General features: G+C 54.5%; 1 protein-coding gene across 2 annotated transcripts in view; it reads left to right on the top strand.

Annotated features, from left to right (window-relative positions):
• The first annotated feature begins 882 nt into the window (after positions 1–882).
• FSCN1 (fascin actin-bundling protein 1) overlaps positions 883–18,450 on the top strand; it is a 50,089-nt gene continuing 32,521 nt past the window's right edge. For both annotated transcript variants that reach the window (XM_015406416.1, XM_015406415.1), the window contains exons 1-2: positions 883–1,018; positions 1,745–2,617. In XM_015406416.1, the coding sequence (XP_015261902.1) occupies positions 1,792–2,617 (826 nt within the window). In that variant the 5' untranslated portion in view covers positions 883–1,018; positions 1,745–1,791. The remainder of the gene's footprint in view (positions 1,019–1,744; positions 2,618–18,450) is intronic.

Here is an 18,450-nt window from a genome sequence, read left to right as displayed (position 1 = left end):
AGAGGGAACACTGCAAATACTCCCTCTAAGCTGTGGGGTCTGGTGAGCAAAAATTCTCCTTGGTGAGCTCCTGGCATTAAAGTTGTGTGTGAGCAATTTGGCTGCTGCTTCAATTAGTTTGCTCTGGAGCCATCCCTTCCTGAGCGGAGACAAAAGTGGGTGTGCCGGAGGCTAAAGAAACTGTGAGCTGGCTCACACTAACTCAGCTTAGAGGTAACACTGCTGGCAGCCTTAGTCGCTTTCACATTTCAAAGTTGCCGGGGGTGGGTGGGGGGCTGGGATGTACCTGCACGTCTGAAGGCGACATAAAGCTAAAGGTCTCCCTTGCTCGAAAGCCAGTCGAGTCCGACTCTAGGGTTGCGGTGCTCATCCCCGTTTCCAGGCCGAAGAGCCAGCGCTGTCCGAAGACGTTTCCGTGGTCGTGTGGCGTCCCGGCATGACTAAACACCAAGGCGCAGGGAACGCTGTTACCTATTTATCTACTTGCAATTTCTTGCTTTCGAACGGCTAGATTGGCAGGAGAAGGCGACATATTCCCGTTCAATAACCACCGCCTCGCCCAAATTATTGCAAACGCACCCCCCAGGTGCGTTGCTGGGGAATGAGAAACATTATTCTAATTCGGAGGAAGAGGGAAGGGGATAGTTTTCTATCTGGAGGGGGGGGGATTTTTGCATTCTGGGTGAAAGACAGGGGGAAAAGACCCCCCCCCTTCCTCCCCTTCCTCCCCTTCCTCCCCTTCCTCCCTCGACTCCGCCTCTTTCCCGTCCCCTCCGGTCCCTGCGGAGTGTCTCCATCGGAGGCGGGGCTGCGTTTCTCTCCCCCCCCCCGCTATAAAGCCCGGCCCTGACATCATTCCGCTCGCTAGATCGGCTGCAGCTGGGCTTTGTGGCGCGGGCTTTTGTGGCCAGGCTGCGGGAGGAGGCGGAGGAGGGGCGAGGAAAGGGGGTGGCCAAGCCGAGGCGGCGAAGCCGGGAGTGCGGGATCCAGCCGAACAAAGCGGGTGCGTGACCGAAAGGTAATTTTTCCCCCCTGCGTGCAAAAGAGAGGGCGCAGTCCCACGCAGGGCTGCTCAGCGGTCTCCCACGGTCTACTCAGCGGGGCTTACCCTCGGGAAAGGGCTGTTTTTTCTAAGAGTCGTAGTGAGTGATCTGAATCCGAGGGGACGGCCGGGAGGAGGAGGAGAGGTTGCTCCGAATCGCACGCGGGGCGTCTCCTGGATTGGTGCACCGGATTGCACGCGGGGCGTCTCCTGAATCCGTGCACCGGATTGCACGCTTGGAGTTCGCCCGGATTCTGCTTTTTCCCCGAATTGCGCGCTCGGCTCCTTTTGAATTCTCGCTCCGGATTCCACGCTCGGCTTCCCCTGACTCCTTTTTGCACCGAACCTGCACGCTCGGCTTCTCCCTGGGGTTCTCCTTGCTCCGAATTGCGCGCTCGGCTCCTTTTGAATCCTCGCTCCGGATTCCACGCTCGGCTTCCCCTGACTCCCTTTTGCACCGAACCTGCACGCGAGGCTTCTCCCGGGATTCTTCTTGCTCCGAATCGCGCGCTCGGCTCCTTCCGAATTCTCGCTCCGGATTCCACGCTCGGCTCCTTTTTGCACCGAATCTGCACGCGAGGCTTCTCCCTGGGGTTCTCCTTGCTCCGAATCGCACGCCCGGCTGCTCCCGCATCCTTCCCCTAGTTCGCCGCTATTGTCCATCTCACCTCTCTCTCCTCTTTCTCTCCCTTCCGCACCCAGCCCAGTTTTCCGCCCGTCCCCGCCCGCCTAGCAGCACCACCGCCACCATGACGGCCAACGGGACTTCGTCGGAGTCGCTCCAGATCCAGTTCGGCCTGATCAACTGCGGCAACAAGTACCTGACGGCCGAGGCCTTCGGCTTCAAGCTCAACGCCTCGGCGCCCAGCCTGAAGAAGAAGCAGATCTGGACGCTGGAGCAGGACGGCGAGGACTCGAGCGTGGTCTTCCTCAAGAGCCACCTGGGCCGCTACCTGGCGGCCGACCAGGACGGCCAGGTGCGCTGCGAGGCCGAGGCGCCGACGGGCGACTGCCGCTTCGCCATCGTGGCGCACGACGACGGCCGCTGGTCGCTCCAGTCCGAGGCGCACCGGCGCTTCTTCGGCGGCACCGAGGACCGCCTCTCCTGCTTCGCCCAGGCCATCTCCCCGGCCGAGAAGTGGGCCGTCCACATCGCCATGCACCCGCAGGTGACCCTCTTCAGCCTGGCCCGCAAGCGCTACGCCCACCGCAGCGCCCAGGCCGAGGAGATCGCCGTCGGGCGCGACGTCCCCTGGGGCGTCGACGCCCTGATCACCCTCCTCTTCCACGAGCAGCGCTACTGCCTCCAGACCTGCGACCACCGCTTCCTCCGCAGCGACGGACGCCTCGTCGAGCGGCCCGGGCCCGGCACCGGCTACACCCTCGAGTTCCGCGGCGGCAGGGTGGCCTTCCGCGACGGGCAGGGCAAGTACCTCGCCCCCTCCGGGCCCAGCGGCACCCTCAAGGCCGGCAAGAGCGCCAAGGTGGGCAAGGACGAGCTCTTCGTCCTCGAGCAGAGCTGCCCCCAGGTCCTCCTCCGCGCCGGCAACGACCGCAACGTCTCCGTCCGGCAAGGTGAGCCACCCACCCACCCTCCTCCGCCAAGGCCAGAGGGTGTTGGGGTGGGAGCTGCCCAGGAAGGCCCTTAGAAGCCTTTGCGGGTTATGGCTTTCCCTTTACCCCACTTGCAGGTTCACACGTGCCGCCTCTTGCGGATTCCAGGTCCTTTGCAGAGTAGGGCGCGAGTCGCTGAAGAGTACAAGGCCTTGGGGGGTGCCCAAGAAGGGGCTGAAGGCTCCTTTGTTAGTTCTGGGAGCTTATGGTTTGACTCCCAGTGGGTGGGTCACACGTACTGCCTCTTGTGGGTTCCAGCTCCTTTGCAGAGTAGGGCGCGAGTCGCTGAAGAGTACAAGGCCTTGGGGGGTGCCCAAGAAGGGGCTGAAGGCTCCTTTGTTAGTTCTGGGAGCTTATGGTTTGACTCCCAGTGGGTGGGTCACACGTACTGCCTCTTGTGGGTTCCAGCTCCTTTGCAGAGTAGTGCATGAGTCGCCGAAGAGTAGCCTCCTTGCAAGGCGTTGGGGGGGGGTGCCCAAAAAGGGGCTGAAGCCTCCTTTGTAAGTCCTGACAACTTATGGTTTGACTCCCAATTGGTGGTTCACACGTGCGGCCTGTTGTGGGTTCCAACTCCTTTGCAGAGTAGCATGCGAGTCGCCGAAGGCGTTGGGGGGGGGGGGTGCCCAAAAAGGGGCTGAAGCCTCCTTTGTTAGTCCTGGCAACTTATGGTTTGACTCCCAGTGGGTGGTTCACACGTGCAGCCTGTTGTGGGTTCCAGCTCCTTTGCAGAGTAGTGCGTGAGTTGCCGAAGAGTAGCCTCCTTGCAAGGCCTTGGGGGGTGCCCAAGAAGGGGCTGAAGGCTCCTTTGTTAGTCCTGGCAACTTATGGTTTGACTCCCAGTGGGTGGGTCACACGTGCGGCCTGTTGTGGGTTCCAGCTCCTTTGCAGAGTGTGCGAGTCGCCGAAGAAGAGTAGCCTCGGTACAAGGCATTGGGAGGTGCTCAAGAAGGGGCTGAAGGCTCCTTTGTTAGTCCTGGCAACTTATGGTTTGACTCCCAGTGGGTGGGTCACACGTGCGGCCTCTTGCGAGTTCCAGCTCCTTTGCAGAGTAGTGTGCGAGTCGCCGAAGAAGAGTAGCCTCGGTACAAGGCATTGGGAGGTGCTCAAAAAGGGGCTGAAGGCTCCTTTGTTAGTCCTGGCAATTTATGGTTTGACTCCCAGTTGGTGGGTCACACATGCGGCCTCTTGCAGGTTCTAGCTCCTTTGCAGAGTAGTGCTGCAGTCCCCGAAGAGTAGCCTCCGTGCAAGGCGTTGGGGGGGGGTGCCCAAGAAGGGACTGAAGGCTTTTCTGCAGTTCCCTGCAGGTCATGGTGTCCTCCCTGCAGTTTGACCCCCAGTTGCTGGTTCACACGTGGCTCCTCTTGTGGGTTCCAAGTTCTCTGCAGAGTAGTGGGCGGGTCGCCAAAGAATAGCCTCGGTGCAAGGCTTTGGGGGGTGCCCAGAAAGGGTCCAAAGGCTCCTTTGGTACTCCCTGCAAATTATGGTGTGACCCCCGTTGTTGGTTCACACGTGCCTTCTTTTGCGGGTTCCAGCTCCTTTGCAGAGTAGAGTTGAGTCGCTGGAGAATAGCCTTGTTGCAAGGCGTTGGGGGTATGTGTGCCCAGGAATGGGTGGAATGCTCCCCCACAGTTCCTTTCCCGCGGTTTGACCCCGAATTCTTGATTCAGGCCTGCCTTTCTTTCCGGGTTGGGCCTTCTCTGCCGACTTTTGTGCTGGTCGCCGAAGAATGCGACGGGTAGCTGTGCTGAAAGGGATTGGGGTGTGCCTGGAAATTGGCCCACATCCTTCCTCCCTTCCACCTCCCTGCGGCTGGTTCTTTTGTCTCTTCTCATCAGAAGAGCCCTGCTGGATCGGACCAGTGGCCCATCTAGTCCAGTATCCCGTCTCATCCAGTGGCCAACCAGTTCCTCTGGAGGGCCCACAACGGCTGAGGCCTTCCCCTGATGTTGCCTCCTGGCTCTGGGATTCAGAGGCTTAGCACTCCTAGCGGTTCCACCCCGCAAGTTGCTGGATTCACACATGCATCCTTTTGCTGGTTCATGTTTCCGTGCAAAGGTTTTTTGCTCAGGTTTCATTGCAGGGGTGTTGCTGTGTCTGCAAATGACAGGAAGGCTCATGCTAGGGTCCTTTCGATAGGCCCCATTCTACACATGCAGGTTGCCGTTTGGGGGGGGGGGGGGGGGGATGAACATTGGGCTGTAAATTAACCTGAAGTGCCAATTTTTTTTTTACGCCAAATTCTGTCCTGTCTTCCGAACTTGCTCATTGCTGGGTTTGATTGACTTAACCTCGCTTCCATGGAAGGGTGTTCACTTTGTGGGGGGTAAATGTGGCCGTGGTGGGCAGTGTTCCCTCTAAGCTGAATTCGTGTGAGCCAGGTCACAGTTTTTTAGCTTCTTCCTTGCACATTTTTGCCTTAGCTCAGGAAGGATGGCTCCAGAGCAAACTAATTTTTGCAGTAGCCAAACCCCTGGCTCACCACTTTAATGCCAGGAGCTCACCAAGTAGAATTTTTGCTCACAAGACTCCACAGCTTAGAGGGAGCACATTGGTGGTGGTATGTGAAAATTGGGGCTGGGGTGGGTGGGTCGGGGACAATGTTCCCTGTAAGCTGTGGAGTCTTGTGAGCAAAAATTCTGCTTTGTGAACTACTGGCATTAAAGTTGTGAGTGAGCAATTTGGCTGCTGCATAAATTAGTGTGCTCTGGAGCCCTCCTTCCTGAGCGAAGACAAAAATGCGTGAGCCGGAGGCTAGAAAACTGTGAGCTAGCTCACACTAACTCAGCTTAGAGGGAACAGTGGGTTTTTTTTGGGGGGGGGAGCTTTTCTGTCCCGTACAATGAATGGGGTGGGGGAGGAAAGCGTGGCTCGTTTGGCGGACAGAGTCTTTGCCGGCCCCCAATCTTTGCTATTGTGTCCCCGCAAGCGATCTCTTGTATCCTTTCCCCGTCTCCAGCTAAGGAGCAGAAGTAGCCGGTTGCAGACCTTTGTGTCCTTTTCTCAGGCCCCTGCTGCCTTTGCGAAGAGTCCTAGCGGGGATAATCTGCTAAAATGCTCCAAAAAACAGCTTAGCGGCCTTGGTGCATCAGTGGCTGTGGCTTCCCTCGCTTTCCCATCCCTGCCTCTTCTCTTCCCTTCCTTCTGGCGGCTCTCACCGCTCTGATGTTCCGGAGGCTTGCTGGTGCCTTTGTGTGTGAAGAAGAGCCCCTTTCTGGGGGAAGAAAGGACTGCTGTACCTCCAGCCCTCCCCCCCCCCCGTGTCAGGGCTGCGGCGCTGACCTTGGCACAGGCCAGGAGGTGTGGGGGAGATGGCTTCCCTTCCCTCCGCCCCTTCCCTTCCTCCGCCGCTGCTGTTGCTACCTGCTGTAATCCAGCAGCCCTTCCTCCACCCCGCCCCCAGCCATCACCAGAATCGCCTCCCCCTCCTAGACAACCTCTCTGTTCCCTCCGAATCTCTCCAGCTGCAGGGAAGCGAACGAGAGACTTCGTGGTGAAGTGCGCGGACTCTAATCTGGGGGAACCGGGTTTGATTCCCCCACTCCTCTGCATGCAGCTGCTGGTGTGACCTTGGGTCAGTCACAAGTTCTCTCGGAGCTGTTCTCTCAAGGGCAGTTCCCGGGAGAGCTCTCTCGGCCCCACCGACCTCCCAGGGCGTCTGTTGTGGGGAGGGGAAGGGAAAGGAGTTTGTAAGCCGCTCTGGGACACCTTTGGGGAGTGAAGGGCGGGGGATAAATCCAATCTCCTCTTCTTCTTCTGGTCTGTCCGTTCTTCTACTGATGCTGTTCCAGTTTGGTGTCGTGGTTAGGAGCGCGGACTCTGATCTGGGAGAACCGGGGTTGATTCCCCACTCGTCCACATTAGGCTGCCGGTGTGGCTTTGGGACAGTCACAAGTTCTCTCAGAGCTGCTCTCAGCCCCACCTACCTCAGGGGGTGTTTGTTGTGGGGAGGGGAAAGCAAAGCAGATTGTAAGCCGCTCTTGAGACTCCTTCGGGTAGTGAAGGGCGGGGTATAAATCCAATCTCTTCTTTTTTGGGGGGTCAGTCACAAGTTCTCTCAAGGGCAGTTCTCTCAAGAGCTCTCTCAGCCCCACCTGCCTCCCAGGGTGTCTGTTGTGGGGAGGGGAACGGAAAGGAGATTATAAGCCGCTCTGAGACTCTTTTGGGTAGTGAAAGGCGGGGTATAAATCCAATCTCTTCTCTCTTCTTCCTGTGGATCTTTTGCTTCTTCTTTTTTTTTTTTTGCTTTAATGACCCAACTTCTCTGTTTTTAAATTCATTACTGTACCTGATTTTTGCATTGGGGGGGGGGAGAAATATGCCTCCATCCATCCCAGCCGTGAAATAAAAACTGCTTTTCCGAAAAGGCGTTTTCTTTCAAGGAAGCCTTTTGTGTTTAAGACAAAAATAAAATAAAATCTGTCTCAATTCTAAAATTGGGACAGGCCATTTCTGTGAGTCTCCCAGGTTTTTTTCTTTTGGCTTCTGGCTAAAGACCTAATTTGCGGTGGGGTGGGGTGGAGGTCGAATCCAGACCCAACATACTAAGCCTTACGGCTCTGTAAATATATAAATCTAAGTGCTGAGTCAACAGGAGATCAAAGAGGGCGGGTGAATCAGTGCACAACCGTTCCATCAAAGCTCCATCAAAGCTCCAGTTCCACCTTTCTTTATAATAATAAAGCAGGCCCTGGCTGAAAGAGGCAGTGATTAACTTCTCGGATCCCACCCTGTGGGTAAAGATTTACGCAATCTCATTAGGCGGTCTTGCCTTGATCCTGAGCGAGAAGCTATGCTCCGTTTCTCTTCGCTGCTCCTTAGCTGGGTACCAGGTTCCCAGTGCATATATTCCATTGGCAGGTTTTTAAATTCTGCCCTTCCTCCCAGAGGGGCTCCCCCCTGTGAGATGCATTGTATGAAGATTGTGCTTTTCATAGAGCCAGTTTGGTATACTAGTTAGGAGCACGGACGCTAATCTGGGAGAACCGGTTTTGATTCCCTGTGCCTCCACATGCAGCAACTGGTGAGACTTTGGGTCAGTCACAAGTTCTCTCAGAGCTGTTCTCTCAACGGCAGTCCTCGACAGAGCTCTCTCAGCCCCCCTACCTCACAGGGTGTCTGTCTGTTGTTGGGAGGGGAAGAGGAAGGAGATCGTAAGCCATTCTGAGATTCCTTTGGGTATTGAAGGGTGAGGTATAAATCCAATCTCCTTAAAAAAATTAGTAGAATTTCAGGCAATCCAGAGTCTGTGGCAGGCAGGCAGAGCTGGGCCCTGCGCTCTGAACAGATCGTGCCAATTGAGCCAAGATGTGTAATTTTCCCTTGGTTTTGCATGATTCATCTTGGTTTTGCCCGTCACGGGGTGGGGTGGGGGGAGCTGTGGCGGCGTGTGTGGCAGCCATACAACCCAACTGGTAGAAAAATATTATCCCGCCCCCACAAGGCCTGCTGAATTAGCCAGAGCCCAGGCATAGACGCTTGGTATTTTTACCATGTCTAGAAGCTCGCTTTTAAAAGATTAGCTAAGATGGGTTGCTTTCCCCCTCCCCAGAATTGTGCACTAAGTATTGTGTATAAGGAGCTGCGGTGGCTCAAGTGGTTAAGACGCTGAACTGCAGGCTGTGGAAGGTCAGTAGTTCAGCAGTTCGAGACCCGAGTTCCCGCATGACGGAGTGAGCTCCCGTCTCTAGTTCCAGCTCCTGCCAACCTAGCAGTTCGAAAGCAAGAAACTGCAAGTAGATGAATTGGTACCACTTCAGTGGGAAGGTAACAGCGTTCTGTGCGCCTTGGTGTTTAGTCATGCCGGCCACATGACCGTGGAAACGTCTTCGGACAGCGCTGGCTCTTCGGCTTCGAAACGGAGATGAGCACCGCAACCCTAGAGTCGGACTCGACTGGCTTTCGAGCAAGGGAGACCTTTACCTTTTATTGTGTTCTGCGCTCTTTTTTACACTCGCGTAATTTCACAGCACAGGTAACGGCTCTGGCTCACCGGTGGAGGCACGTGTGCCATGGATCCAACAGTCCCTTCTTAGCATCTCTATTCCGCTTCTTTTTAGTTTCCCTGAGCAAGAAAAGCCGAAACCTGGCACACGGCTCCGTAAATGGGCTTTAAACGAAAATCCGTGTTCAGCGGCTGACTTCTAGCTGTGCCGGGGAGAAATGTGACCTACATTGAAGTGAATACAAAGAGCGCATTGCTTCTGTTGGCTGATTCAGCGGAACGCCAAACCTCTTCTCCTCCTCCCAACTTTGGGGGGTTAGTATGCAACCCGTTGGCCAACTTGTGGTACGCGCACAAAAGCCCTTTAGGAATCTCTGGGCGTGCCGTGTGGTCAGCCGCGGAAACGGCAAGACTACAGACCTGAGTGATCCCTAACAGGTGTTAAGGGTGCTGCTTTTCTTTCTGAGCTGTTCCTACACTTGAGCACTTTGAAATGAGGTGTGGTCAGATCTCATCGCTGCTACAAGCTTACTAGGTGCTCGTATTCAAGTCACCGTTTCTTGGCTTCTGTCCTGGCCTGCCTTGCACAGTGGAGGGGAAATACACATCTACCTTGCTGGTCTCTTGTCAGCTCAGAGGCTGGGTCCAGGGCCAGTGTTCCCTCTAAGCTGAGTTAGTGTGAGCCAGCTCACAAAGCTTTAGCCTCTGGCGCGCACATTTTTGTCTGCGCTCAGGAAGGATGGGGCTCCAGAGCAACCTAATTGATGCAGTAGCCAAATTGCTTGCTCACAGCTTTAATGCCAGTCGCTCACAAAGTTGAATTTGTCTTCCTAAAAGCTCACAAGACTCCACAGCTTGGAGGGAGCAAGGCCTAACTGTTGTTGAGAATCTAATCTCCCGTGGTATTGAGTTATGAACTCACAATCCTGGTTTAGACTTACTGGTCAGCTTGTGCTGGCACGGTGAAGAGAAGAAGAAGGGGAGATTGGAATTTATACCCCACCCTTCACTCGGAATCTCAGAGCAGCTTACAATCCCTTTTCCCCTCCCCACAACATACACCCTGTGAGGTAGGGTAGGAATGAAAGAGCTCCTTTGAGGACTGCTCTTGAGAGAACAGCTCTGAGAGAACTTGTAGGAGCTGGGTGTGTTTAGCCATTTCCCGCGGGGGGCTGGGGCTGGGCCAGAGGCATTGCTTTGCTAGGAGCAAGGGTGGCTCCCGGGGGAGGCTGAGCACCTTCCTGAAAATTTCGGCGGGGGCTGAAGCCCTGCCGCCCCCACGAAGATTACGCCTAACTGAGAGGTGATACGATCACCATCTTCAAGAACTTGGAAGGGCTGTCAGAGAGAGGGGCGGAGTTGTTTTCTGTTGACCCAGAGGGTCGGACCAGAACCAACCGGTTGAAATCAATTCAGAGGAGTTTCCAGCTCAACACGAGGAAGAACTTCCTGGCAGTTAGAGCGGTCGAGCGGTTCCTCAGGGGAACAGGCTTCCTCGGGAGGTGGCGGGCGCTCCTCCTCTGGAGGTTTTCCAATAGAGGCGAGATGGTCACAACCAGGCTGATCATGTGAACTTGGGCAGGTCATGAGAGGGGAGGGTCGCCTCAGTGCTTAGGCCTCGTGGCCCTTTCTGACACGCCCAGGGAAATGCCGATTGCCACTTTCGGAGTCAGGAAGCCATTCTTCTCCAGGCCAGTTTGGCTGGAGATCCTTGAGGGGTTTTTTTTGTCATCTTCTGAGTGTGGAGCAGGGGTTCCTGGGGGTGTGTGTGGGGGGTAGGTATTTGTGAATTCACCCTGCCCTTCACTCAGAGTCTCAGGGCGGCTTACAATCTCCTTCCCTCCCCACAACAGACACCCTGTGAGGTCGGTGGGGCTGAGAGAGCTCTCCCGAGAACTGCCCTTAAGAGATCAGCTCTGAGAGAACTTGTGACTGACCCAAGGTCACATCAGCAGCTGCATGTGGAGGAGTGGGGAATCCAACCCCGTTCTCCCAGATTAGAGGAAGAAGAAGAGATTGGATTTACACCCCGCTGCCCTTCACTACCCAAAGGCGTCTCAGAGTGGCTTACAATCTCCTTCCCCTTCCCCTCCCCACAACAGACACCCCGTGAGGTAGGTGGGGCTGAGAGAGTGCTTGACAGAAACTGCTCTTTTTTTCAAGGACAGCTCTTATCAGAGCTATGGCTTGCCCAAGGTCATCCAGCCAGGTGCAAGTGGAGGAGTGGGGAATCAAACCCGGTTCTCCCATATTAGAGGAAGAAGAGATTGGATTTATACCCTGCCCTTCACTACCCAAAGGAGTCTCAGAGCGGCTGACAAACTTCTTTCCCTCCCCCTCCCCCTCCCCACAACAGACACCCTGTGAAGTAGGCAGGGCTAAGAGAGCTCTGGCAGAAACTGCTCTTTTTCAAGGACAGCTCTTATCAGAACTACGGCTTGCCCAAGGCCATCCAGCCAGGTGCACGTGGAGGAGTGGGGAATCAAACCCGGTTCTCCCAGATTGAGTCCGTGCACATAACCCACTGCACCAAACTGACACTCCCAGTTTCTGGTGCCCCCAGATGTCAACTGCCTGGGCTCCAGATGGGATGAACCGGCTCTTCTCCCTCCCTCCCGGGCAATGTGGGCAGTCAAGGCCACTTCCCTGCTGGTCCTTTGGATGGGGCTGACAGGTCCCTGAATCTATGGAGCATTGCTCTCAAAGGGCAAAGCGTCCGGCAGTTCTTGGGAGGGAAGGAACCGTGGGCTGGATCGGCGCTTTGGTGGGCTAGGTCTGCATCGTGCCCACGACGAGGGGGCCGCCGGCTTTTGTGAGCGAGGGAGGCATTGTGAGTGTTCCCCCGCTTCCCTCCTTTGTTCAGGCAGTGCTCCCGTGAAAGCCTGTTCGTTCCACTGCTAGCTGGTGCTCTCTCTCGCAGTGAAAGATGTTGCTGCCAGAGCTGAGTCATCGTCTCCAATGCGGGGCTCCTCACCCACCGCCCTCCAGGCAATCCGCAAGAGCGATGGGGTGCTTGGGTTCGGGCAGATGACGAAAGGTTCGTCTGGATGGGAGGGGGGGCTAGGAGAACAAGGGCAAGATTGTGCCGGTGGGGGAGAGGCCGTCCGGGAGCGGAGATGCTCGCGGGGTGGGGGAGGAGGGGGAGGCTCCTGTTTCAGTCCTTTGTCGCTGCGGGAATCCAGATGTGGGGAGAAAGCAGCTTGGCTTTCTCAGCAGGAGGCTCATGCGGAGAGGCCTTTTTAAAAACAGGCTGGAAATGGCTTGCCGCTCCCCCTGGAGCTACCCCCCCCCCCAAATAACCCCAGGCCCTGGTGAGGAGCTGGGCGTTTTTGCTCCCCACCCCCATCTTAAGTCCTAGTCTTTCCCCTGTGTAGAAAAGCCGTCTTGAATAATTCAGTTTGAATAGAGCCCTGTCCCCGGGTTCCACCATCTACAGCAGCCTATGCCTGCCACACATATATATAAAAAAGGTCAAGGAGCTGATCGTTAAACCAGACTACAGATTATATCAGTATGAATGCTACTGCCATCTTCGAGCAATGTTATCAGTAATAGATCTTGCTAGCACTTTTTGATAGTGAATTGTTTTTAGGAGTGTTATAATTGTTATTTTATGTGTTTTTTTATTTTTAAGTAAGCCACCCTGAGCCTACTTCGGTGAGGAGGGCGGGGAATAAATAAATAAATATATGTAGGTGAGGGATTGTCTACAATGTTCCCCCTAAGCTCAGTGAGTGTGAGCTAGCTCACAGTTTTTTAGCCTCCGGCTCACACATTTCTGTCCTAGCTCAGGAAGAGCGGCTCCAGAGCAAACTGATGTATGCAGCAGCCAAACTGCCACCCAATGAGAAGGGAGCCCTCACTGGAGAAAACCCTGATGCTGGGAAAGATTGAAGGTCAAAAAAGATGGGGACGGCAAAGGATGAGATAGGCAGACAGTGTCATTGATGCAACGTACATGAAACTGAGCAAACTTCAGAGGACGGCGGAAGACCGGAGGGCCTGGCGTGATCTGGTCCATCGGGTCGCGGAGAGTCGGACTCGACTGTGCGACTGAACAACAACAACAACAAACTGCTCGCTCACAACGTTAATGCCGGGAGCTCACAAAGTAGAATTTTGGCTCACCAGACTCCACAGCTTAGAGGGAGCGTTGGATGTCCGTGCCATTCTGTACTGACAAATTCAGTGTTCCCTCTAAGCTGAGTTAGTGTGAGCTAGCACACAGTTTTTTAGCCATCTCACACATTTTTGTCTTAGCTCAGGAAGGATGGCTCCAGGGCAAACTGATTTATGCAGTTGCCCAATTGCTTGCTCACAACCTTGATCCCAGTAGCTCACAAAATAGAATTTTTGCTCACAGGACTCCACAGCTTAGAGGGAACATTGCTGACAATGGAAATGCACTTTCTTCTGCTAGGGAGCGTTCTCCTTTCTTGTGCTGTTACGGACCAGGGCTGGAAAGCGGACATGGGAGCTGGTGATCCCTGGCATAGACGAAGCTCTCTGGAGCATCTGGAATCTTCCTTTTCTGCCCATTTCCCATGATGCCACCTGCTTTGCGTCAGCGAAACGTTTTAAGCAGGGGTCGTTTCGTAGAAAAAGAGCTAGGGGGACTCATTAGCATAACTCGTTAGCATATGCCACACCCCCTGACATCACCGGAAGTGTGTCATAAGGCCACACCCCCTGACATCACCGGAAGTGTGTCACATGCCACACACCCCGCCCCCAACGGTCCCGGCCGGCCTTGCAGCTCCACTGCCGAGTCCCATGAGGGGCCCGGCGGTGGACCTGCAAGGCCGGCGGGAGTGCAAGGAAGCCCCGCGAAGGCCCTCCCTGGCCCCAGGCAGGCAGGGGTGGGGAGAGGCAGGGAGGAAGCAACTTACCCTCCCTCTTCTCCTGCCTCCTCCTGGCTGAATGAGGGCCGGAAGCGGGGGGCGGGGCTTCGTCATGTGCCCCGCCCTCGTACCTCACCCGGGGGAACTGCGATCCCCCACGATCCCCCCCGAAATGACCTCTGGTTTTAAGGCTCCGATAGACAGGGATCCTGTTCTGTAGTCTAGCAGGTGGTATGCCAATGTTCCCTCTAAGCTGTGCAGAAATTCTGCTTTGTGAGCGACTGACGTTGAAGTTGTGAGCGAGAGAGAGAGAGAAATTTGGCTGCTGCATAAATTAGGCTGCCCTGGAGCCCTCCTTCCTGAGCTAAAACGTTAAGTGTGTAAGCCGGAGGCTAAAAAACTGTGAGCTGGCTCACACTAACTCAGCTTAGAGGGAACACTCGCGGTATCTTCTTTGAGGTGCTTTCTGCACTCCCCTTTTTAAATCCTGTTCACTGTGGTGCCCTAATGTCAGCTACGCTGCCCTATGGTTTGTAGGCCTAGGATTCGCCTGCCTGACCTGTGTACCAGTCGGTTGCCACATTCCTTTCCTCTGGCTTCTTCCCTGGTTATCGCTGACCTTGTACTCCTGCCTATGTAGTGTCTCCACTTCGTTTCTCAGCCAAGGGTCGGTTACTCTTTTCCTGCCCACGGGAACAGGGGCGATTAGCCCGCAGGTGGGGGGGGGGAACCGTTCAAATCTGCTATATTATTGTATGCTTGTTCCTGGCTCGTCATTCCTAACAGTGACCATGTTACTGCAACCATAGTACTGACAATAAAGCAACACCTTTCTTGGAAGAGTGTGCTCCCGTTGTCTGGCTGTGGGTCCTGACATTCTGCACCTCCAAGCAATTCTGCACCAAAATCGGATTCAACCTTCTGTGTCTGTCCAGTGTCGTGGTTAAGTGCACGGACCCTAATCTGGGAGCACCGTGTTTGATTCCCCACTCCTCCACTTGCACCTGGCTGGATAACCTTGGGCAAGCCCTAGTTCTGATAAGAGCTGTCCTTGAAAAAGACCAGTTTCTGCCAGAGCTCTCTTAGCCCCACCTGCCTCACAGGGTGTCTGTTGTGGTGAGGGAAAGGGAAAGGAGTTTGTAAGTCCCTCTGAGACTCCTTTGGGTAGTGAAGGGCGGGGGATAAATCCAATCTCTTCCTCTTCTTCCTTGGACTATTAAAAGAATCTTCCTTTTCTGCCTATTTCCTATTATGTCGTCTGCTTTGGTTGCACTGTCAACTTGCCTGCGGGTGACAAAGCGCTGGCCCCACTGGTGGACCTCCTGATGTTGGACTGGATGGGCCTTTGGCCTGATCCAACATTGGCGTCTCCTATGTTCTTATAAGAGGGAATTAGATAAGCATCTGGAGCAGAGGTCCATCAGTGGCTCTTAGCCACAAGGTATAGATAGGGGCTCTGGGGCAAGTGATGCTCTGTCATCTTGGTGCTTGGGGGGGGGCAACAGTGGGAGGGCTTCTTGTGTCCTGGCCCCACTGGTGGACCTCCTGAGGGCACCTGGTGTTTCTGGCCACTGTGTGACGCAGAGTCTTGGACTGGATGGGCCTTTGGCCTGATCCAACATTGGCGTCTCTTACGTTCTTAGGGCCCCGAAAGACAGGAATCCTGTTCTGCAGTCCTGTAGGTGGTGTCCTCTCTAAGGCCAGGGGTACACAGTATACTGCTTGCACTCTGATGCTGCCTTGCTTGGAAGCTTTCCCCCAGGGGCCTGGTCTTCACGCTCAGCAAGACCTCCTGGCGAGAGTTGGGTTTTGAACTCCGTGGGCGGGGAAATCCTTGACAAATCCATGTTTTAAAAAAAGGAAATTGGCCTCTCTGCACTTGGGGAAACGGTGAACGGTATATAGAAGGTTGCGGGGGGGGAACCTTTCTCCGAGGCGTACCGACCTCGTATACACAGGGAGGTTTTCTTTTCAGTGCAAGAGAACACTCAACCCCCATCGTGGTGGTCCGTGGTGTAGCCCAGGCACGTTTTGGTCATGTGATCTCGGGGACCACGTAGCCCGGCTGCAAGCCTGTAATCTCTGGACCCATTGTTCTTTTTCCCCATGTCTTCCATTGTTCCACTTCCCTTTCTTAAATACCTGCGAGAGCTATAAATGGCCTTCCTGTCTCTCTCTCTCTCTCTCTGGCCTTCCTGCCCCCCCACCAATCTTGGCTCCGTTGTAAAGGGAGAGCCTTTGACTCCTGGAGGGATTGCAAAACTGCCTTCCGCAGGCTTTTTTCTGGCCTCCCTTGTTTTCCCCCCTTCCCCCTCCTCCTCTCCCGCTGTGTTCCCTCTCAACATCTGTTGAGTGGCCTTGGGTTTCCTCTTCTCTGGCAGCTTCCGGAGACATACTGGGAAAAGCCTAGGCCTGGAACGGGGAAGCCGATGGCGTCTTGGGGAGTGGAGAGGTGTTCTGCCGTCCTGTCCCCTCTTGTCACAGGACTTGCGGGTCCCTTTTGTCCTTTCCAGGAAGGGAGAAGGGTGCCTCCCCCAGTCAGAGCTGCGTCTACATCTGGAGCAACCGAGTGGTTCTCTGTAACAAGAGCAGAAAACAAAGTCTGAGTCCAGTGGCACCTTGAAGACCAACAAAGTTTAATTCTGGGTATTAGCTTTTCTGTGCATGCAGGATTCTTCAGATACGTAGAACAAAGTCTGAGTCCACTGGCACCTTGAAGACCAACAAAGTTTAATTCTGGGTATCCCTTGGACTGCAAGGAGATCAAATCAGTCAATCCTAAAAGAAATCAACCCTGACTGTTCCCTGGAAGGCCAGATAATGAAACTGAAGCTCAAATACTTTGGCCACCCAATGAGAAGGGAGCCCTCACTGGAGAAGAAGACCCTGATGCTGGGAAAGACTGAAGGTCAGAGAAGACGGTCAAAGCAATGGTATTCCCAGTAGTCATGTATGGCTGCGAGAGTTGGACTATAAGGAGGGCCGAGCGCCGAAGAATAGATTCTTTTGAACGATGGTGCTGGAGAAGACTCTTGAGAGTCCCTTGGACTGCAAGAAGATCGAATCAGTCAATCCTAAAAGAAATCAACCCGGACTGTTCCCTGGAAGGCCAGATAATGAAACTGAAGCTCAAATACTTTGGCCACCCAATGAGAAGGGAGCCCTCACTGGAGAAGAAGGCCCTGATGCTGGGAAAGATTGAAGGTCAAAGACGGGGACGGCCAAGGATGAGATGGTCAGACAGTGTCATCGATGCAACGAACATGAAACTGAGCAAATTCCAGAGGACGGCGGAAGACAGGAGGGCCTGGCGGGATCTGGTCCATGGGGTCGCGGAGAGTCGGACTCGACTGTGCGACTGAACAACAACAAATAAGCTTTCCTGTGCCTGCACGCTTCTTTGGATACGTAGAACAAAGTCTGAGTCCAGTGGCACCTTGAAGACCAACGAAGTTTAATTCTGGGTATAACTGGCCTGGAGAAAAATGGCTTCCTGAACCGAAGTGGCTATCGGCATTTCCCTGGGCGTGAAAGAAAGGGCCACGAGGACTAAGCACTGAGGCAACCCTTCCTGCCCTCCCCTCTCCTGATCTGCATAAATTCACAGGATCAGCAAGGCTGTTGGATGGCCATCAAGCCTCTGTTTGAAAACCTCCAAAGAAGGAGAGCCCACCACCTCCCGAGGAAGCCTATTCCACTGATGAACCACTCTGTCAGGAAGTTCTTCCTAATGTTTAGCCGGAAACTCTTTGGATCTAATTTCAACCTGTTAGCCAAAAACTCCTCCGATTTAATTTTAATCTGTTAAACCTGTACAGAGCATGCAAGTGTGGTTGACTTCACTTACTTTACATTACACTGTTCAGCAAATTTATTTATCCCCCCTTAACCAGTGGAAAATATCACACATCGACCCCACGGACTCCCGAAACGTCACCCGCCTCTGCTCCCACCAACACCAAATATAGCTTTGCAACCGTGTGGCCAGGATTTGGTTTTAGTGTTTGAAAACCTCCAAAGAAGGAGCGCCCACCACCTCCTGAGGAAGCCTGTTCCACCGAGGAATAGCTCGAACAGTCAAGAAGCTCTTCCTAATGTTGAGCCGAAAACTCTTCTGATTTAACTTCAACCCCCGTTGGTTCTGGTCCGACCTTCTGGGGCAGCAGAAAACAACTCCGCCCCATCCTCTATAGGACAGCCCTTCAAGTCCTTGAAGATGGTTCTTGTATCACCTCTCAGTCGTCTCCTCTCAAGGCTAAAGATGCCCAGCTCATAAGAACATAAGAGACACCAATGTTGGATCAGGCCAAAGGCCCATCCAGTCCAACACTCTGTGTCACACAGTGGCCAGAAATACCAGGTGCCCTCAGGAGGTCCACCAGTGGGGCCAGGACATTAGAAGCCCTCCCACTGTTGACCCCCCACCCAAGCACCAAGAAGACAGAGCATCACTCCTTCGGCCTTTCCTCATAGGACTTGGTCTCCAGACCCCCTCGCCGTCTTCGTCGTCCTCCTCTGGACACGTCCCAGCTTGTCTACAACCTTCTTAAATTGTGGTGCCCAAAACCTGAAATTGTTGGTCTTCAAAGTGGCACTGGACTCCTTTGAGCAGAGAACCTCTCTCTCTTGACCCAACAATGCGGTTTTCCCTCTGCCAGGTCTTTCCCTGCGTTGAAGTCGGCCGTTGTGGGCTGGTCTCTAGGCCCAGAGCCTGGACACATTTGCTCCTTGGGCCGGGCTTCTGTTCTCACCACTCCCCTGGGGGAAGAATTATTTTGTTCCTGACTTAGAGGTGAACCCGAAGGTAGTGGTCAACGGAGGCTTTTCTCTTCCGGCTTGCAGAAGGAGGAGGAGAGTGGCTTCGGTTTTTGCCTCCCCGGTTTCACGGCAGGCCGCTCGATGGCTTCTACTGGCAGGCTTCGCTCTCCGCTGCCTGTGGCGTTCCTTGGCGGTGGCGCACGGTGGTCTGGCCGCCATGAATTGAAGCCGGGAGATCCTTTCAGCTGTGCCGG

Source organism: Gekko japonicus, unplaced genomic scaffold (assembly GCF_001447785.1).
Source record: "Gekko japonicus isolate JY-2015 unplaced genomic scaffold, Gekko_japonicus_V1.1 scaffold3101, whole genome shotgun sequence".
Taxonomy (NCBI): Eukaryota; Metazoa; Chordata; class Lepidosauria; order Squamata; family Gekkonidae; genus Gekko; species Gekko japonicus.
The sequence above is the reverse complement of the archived record's forward strand: the minus strand, read 5'-3'. Positions and strand labels throughout refer to the sequence as shown.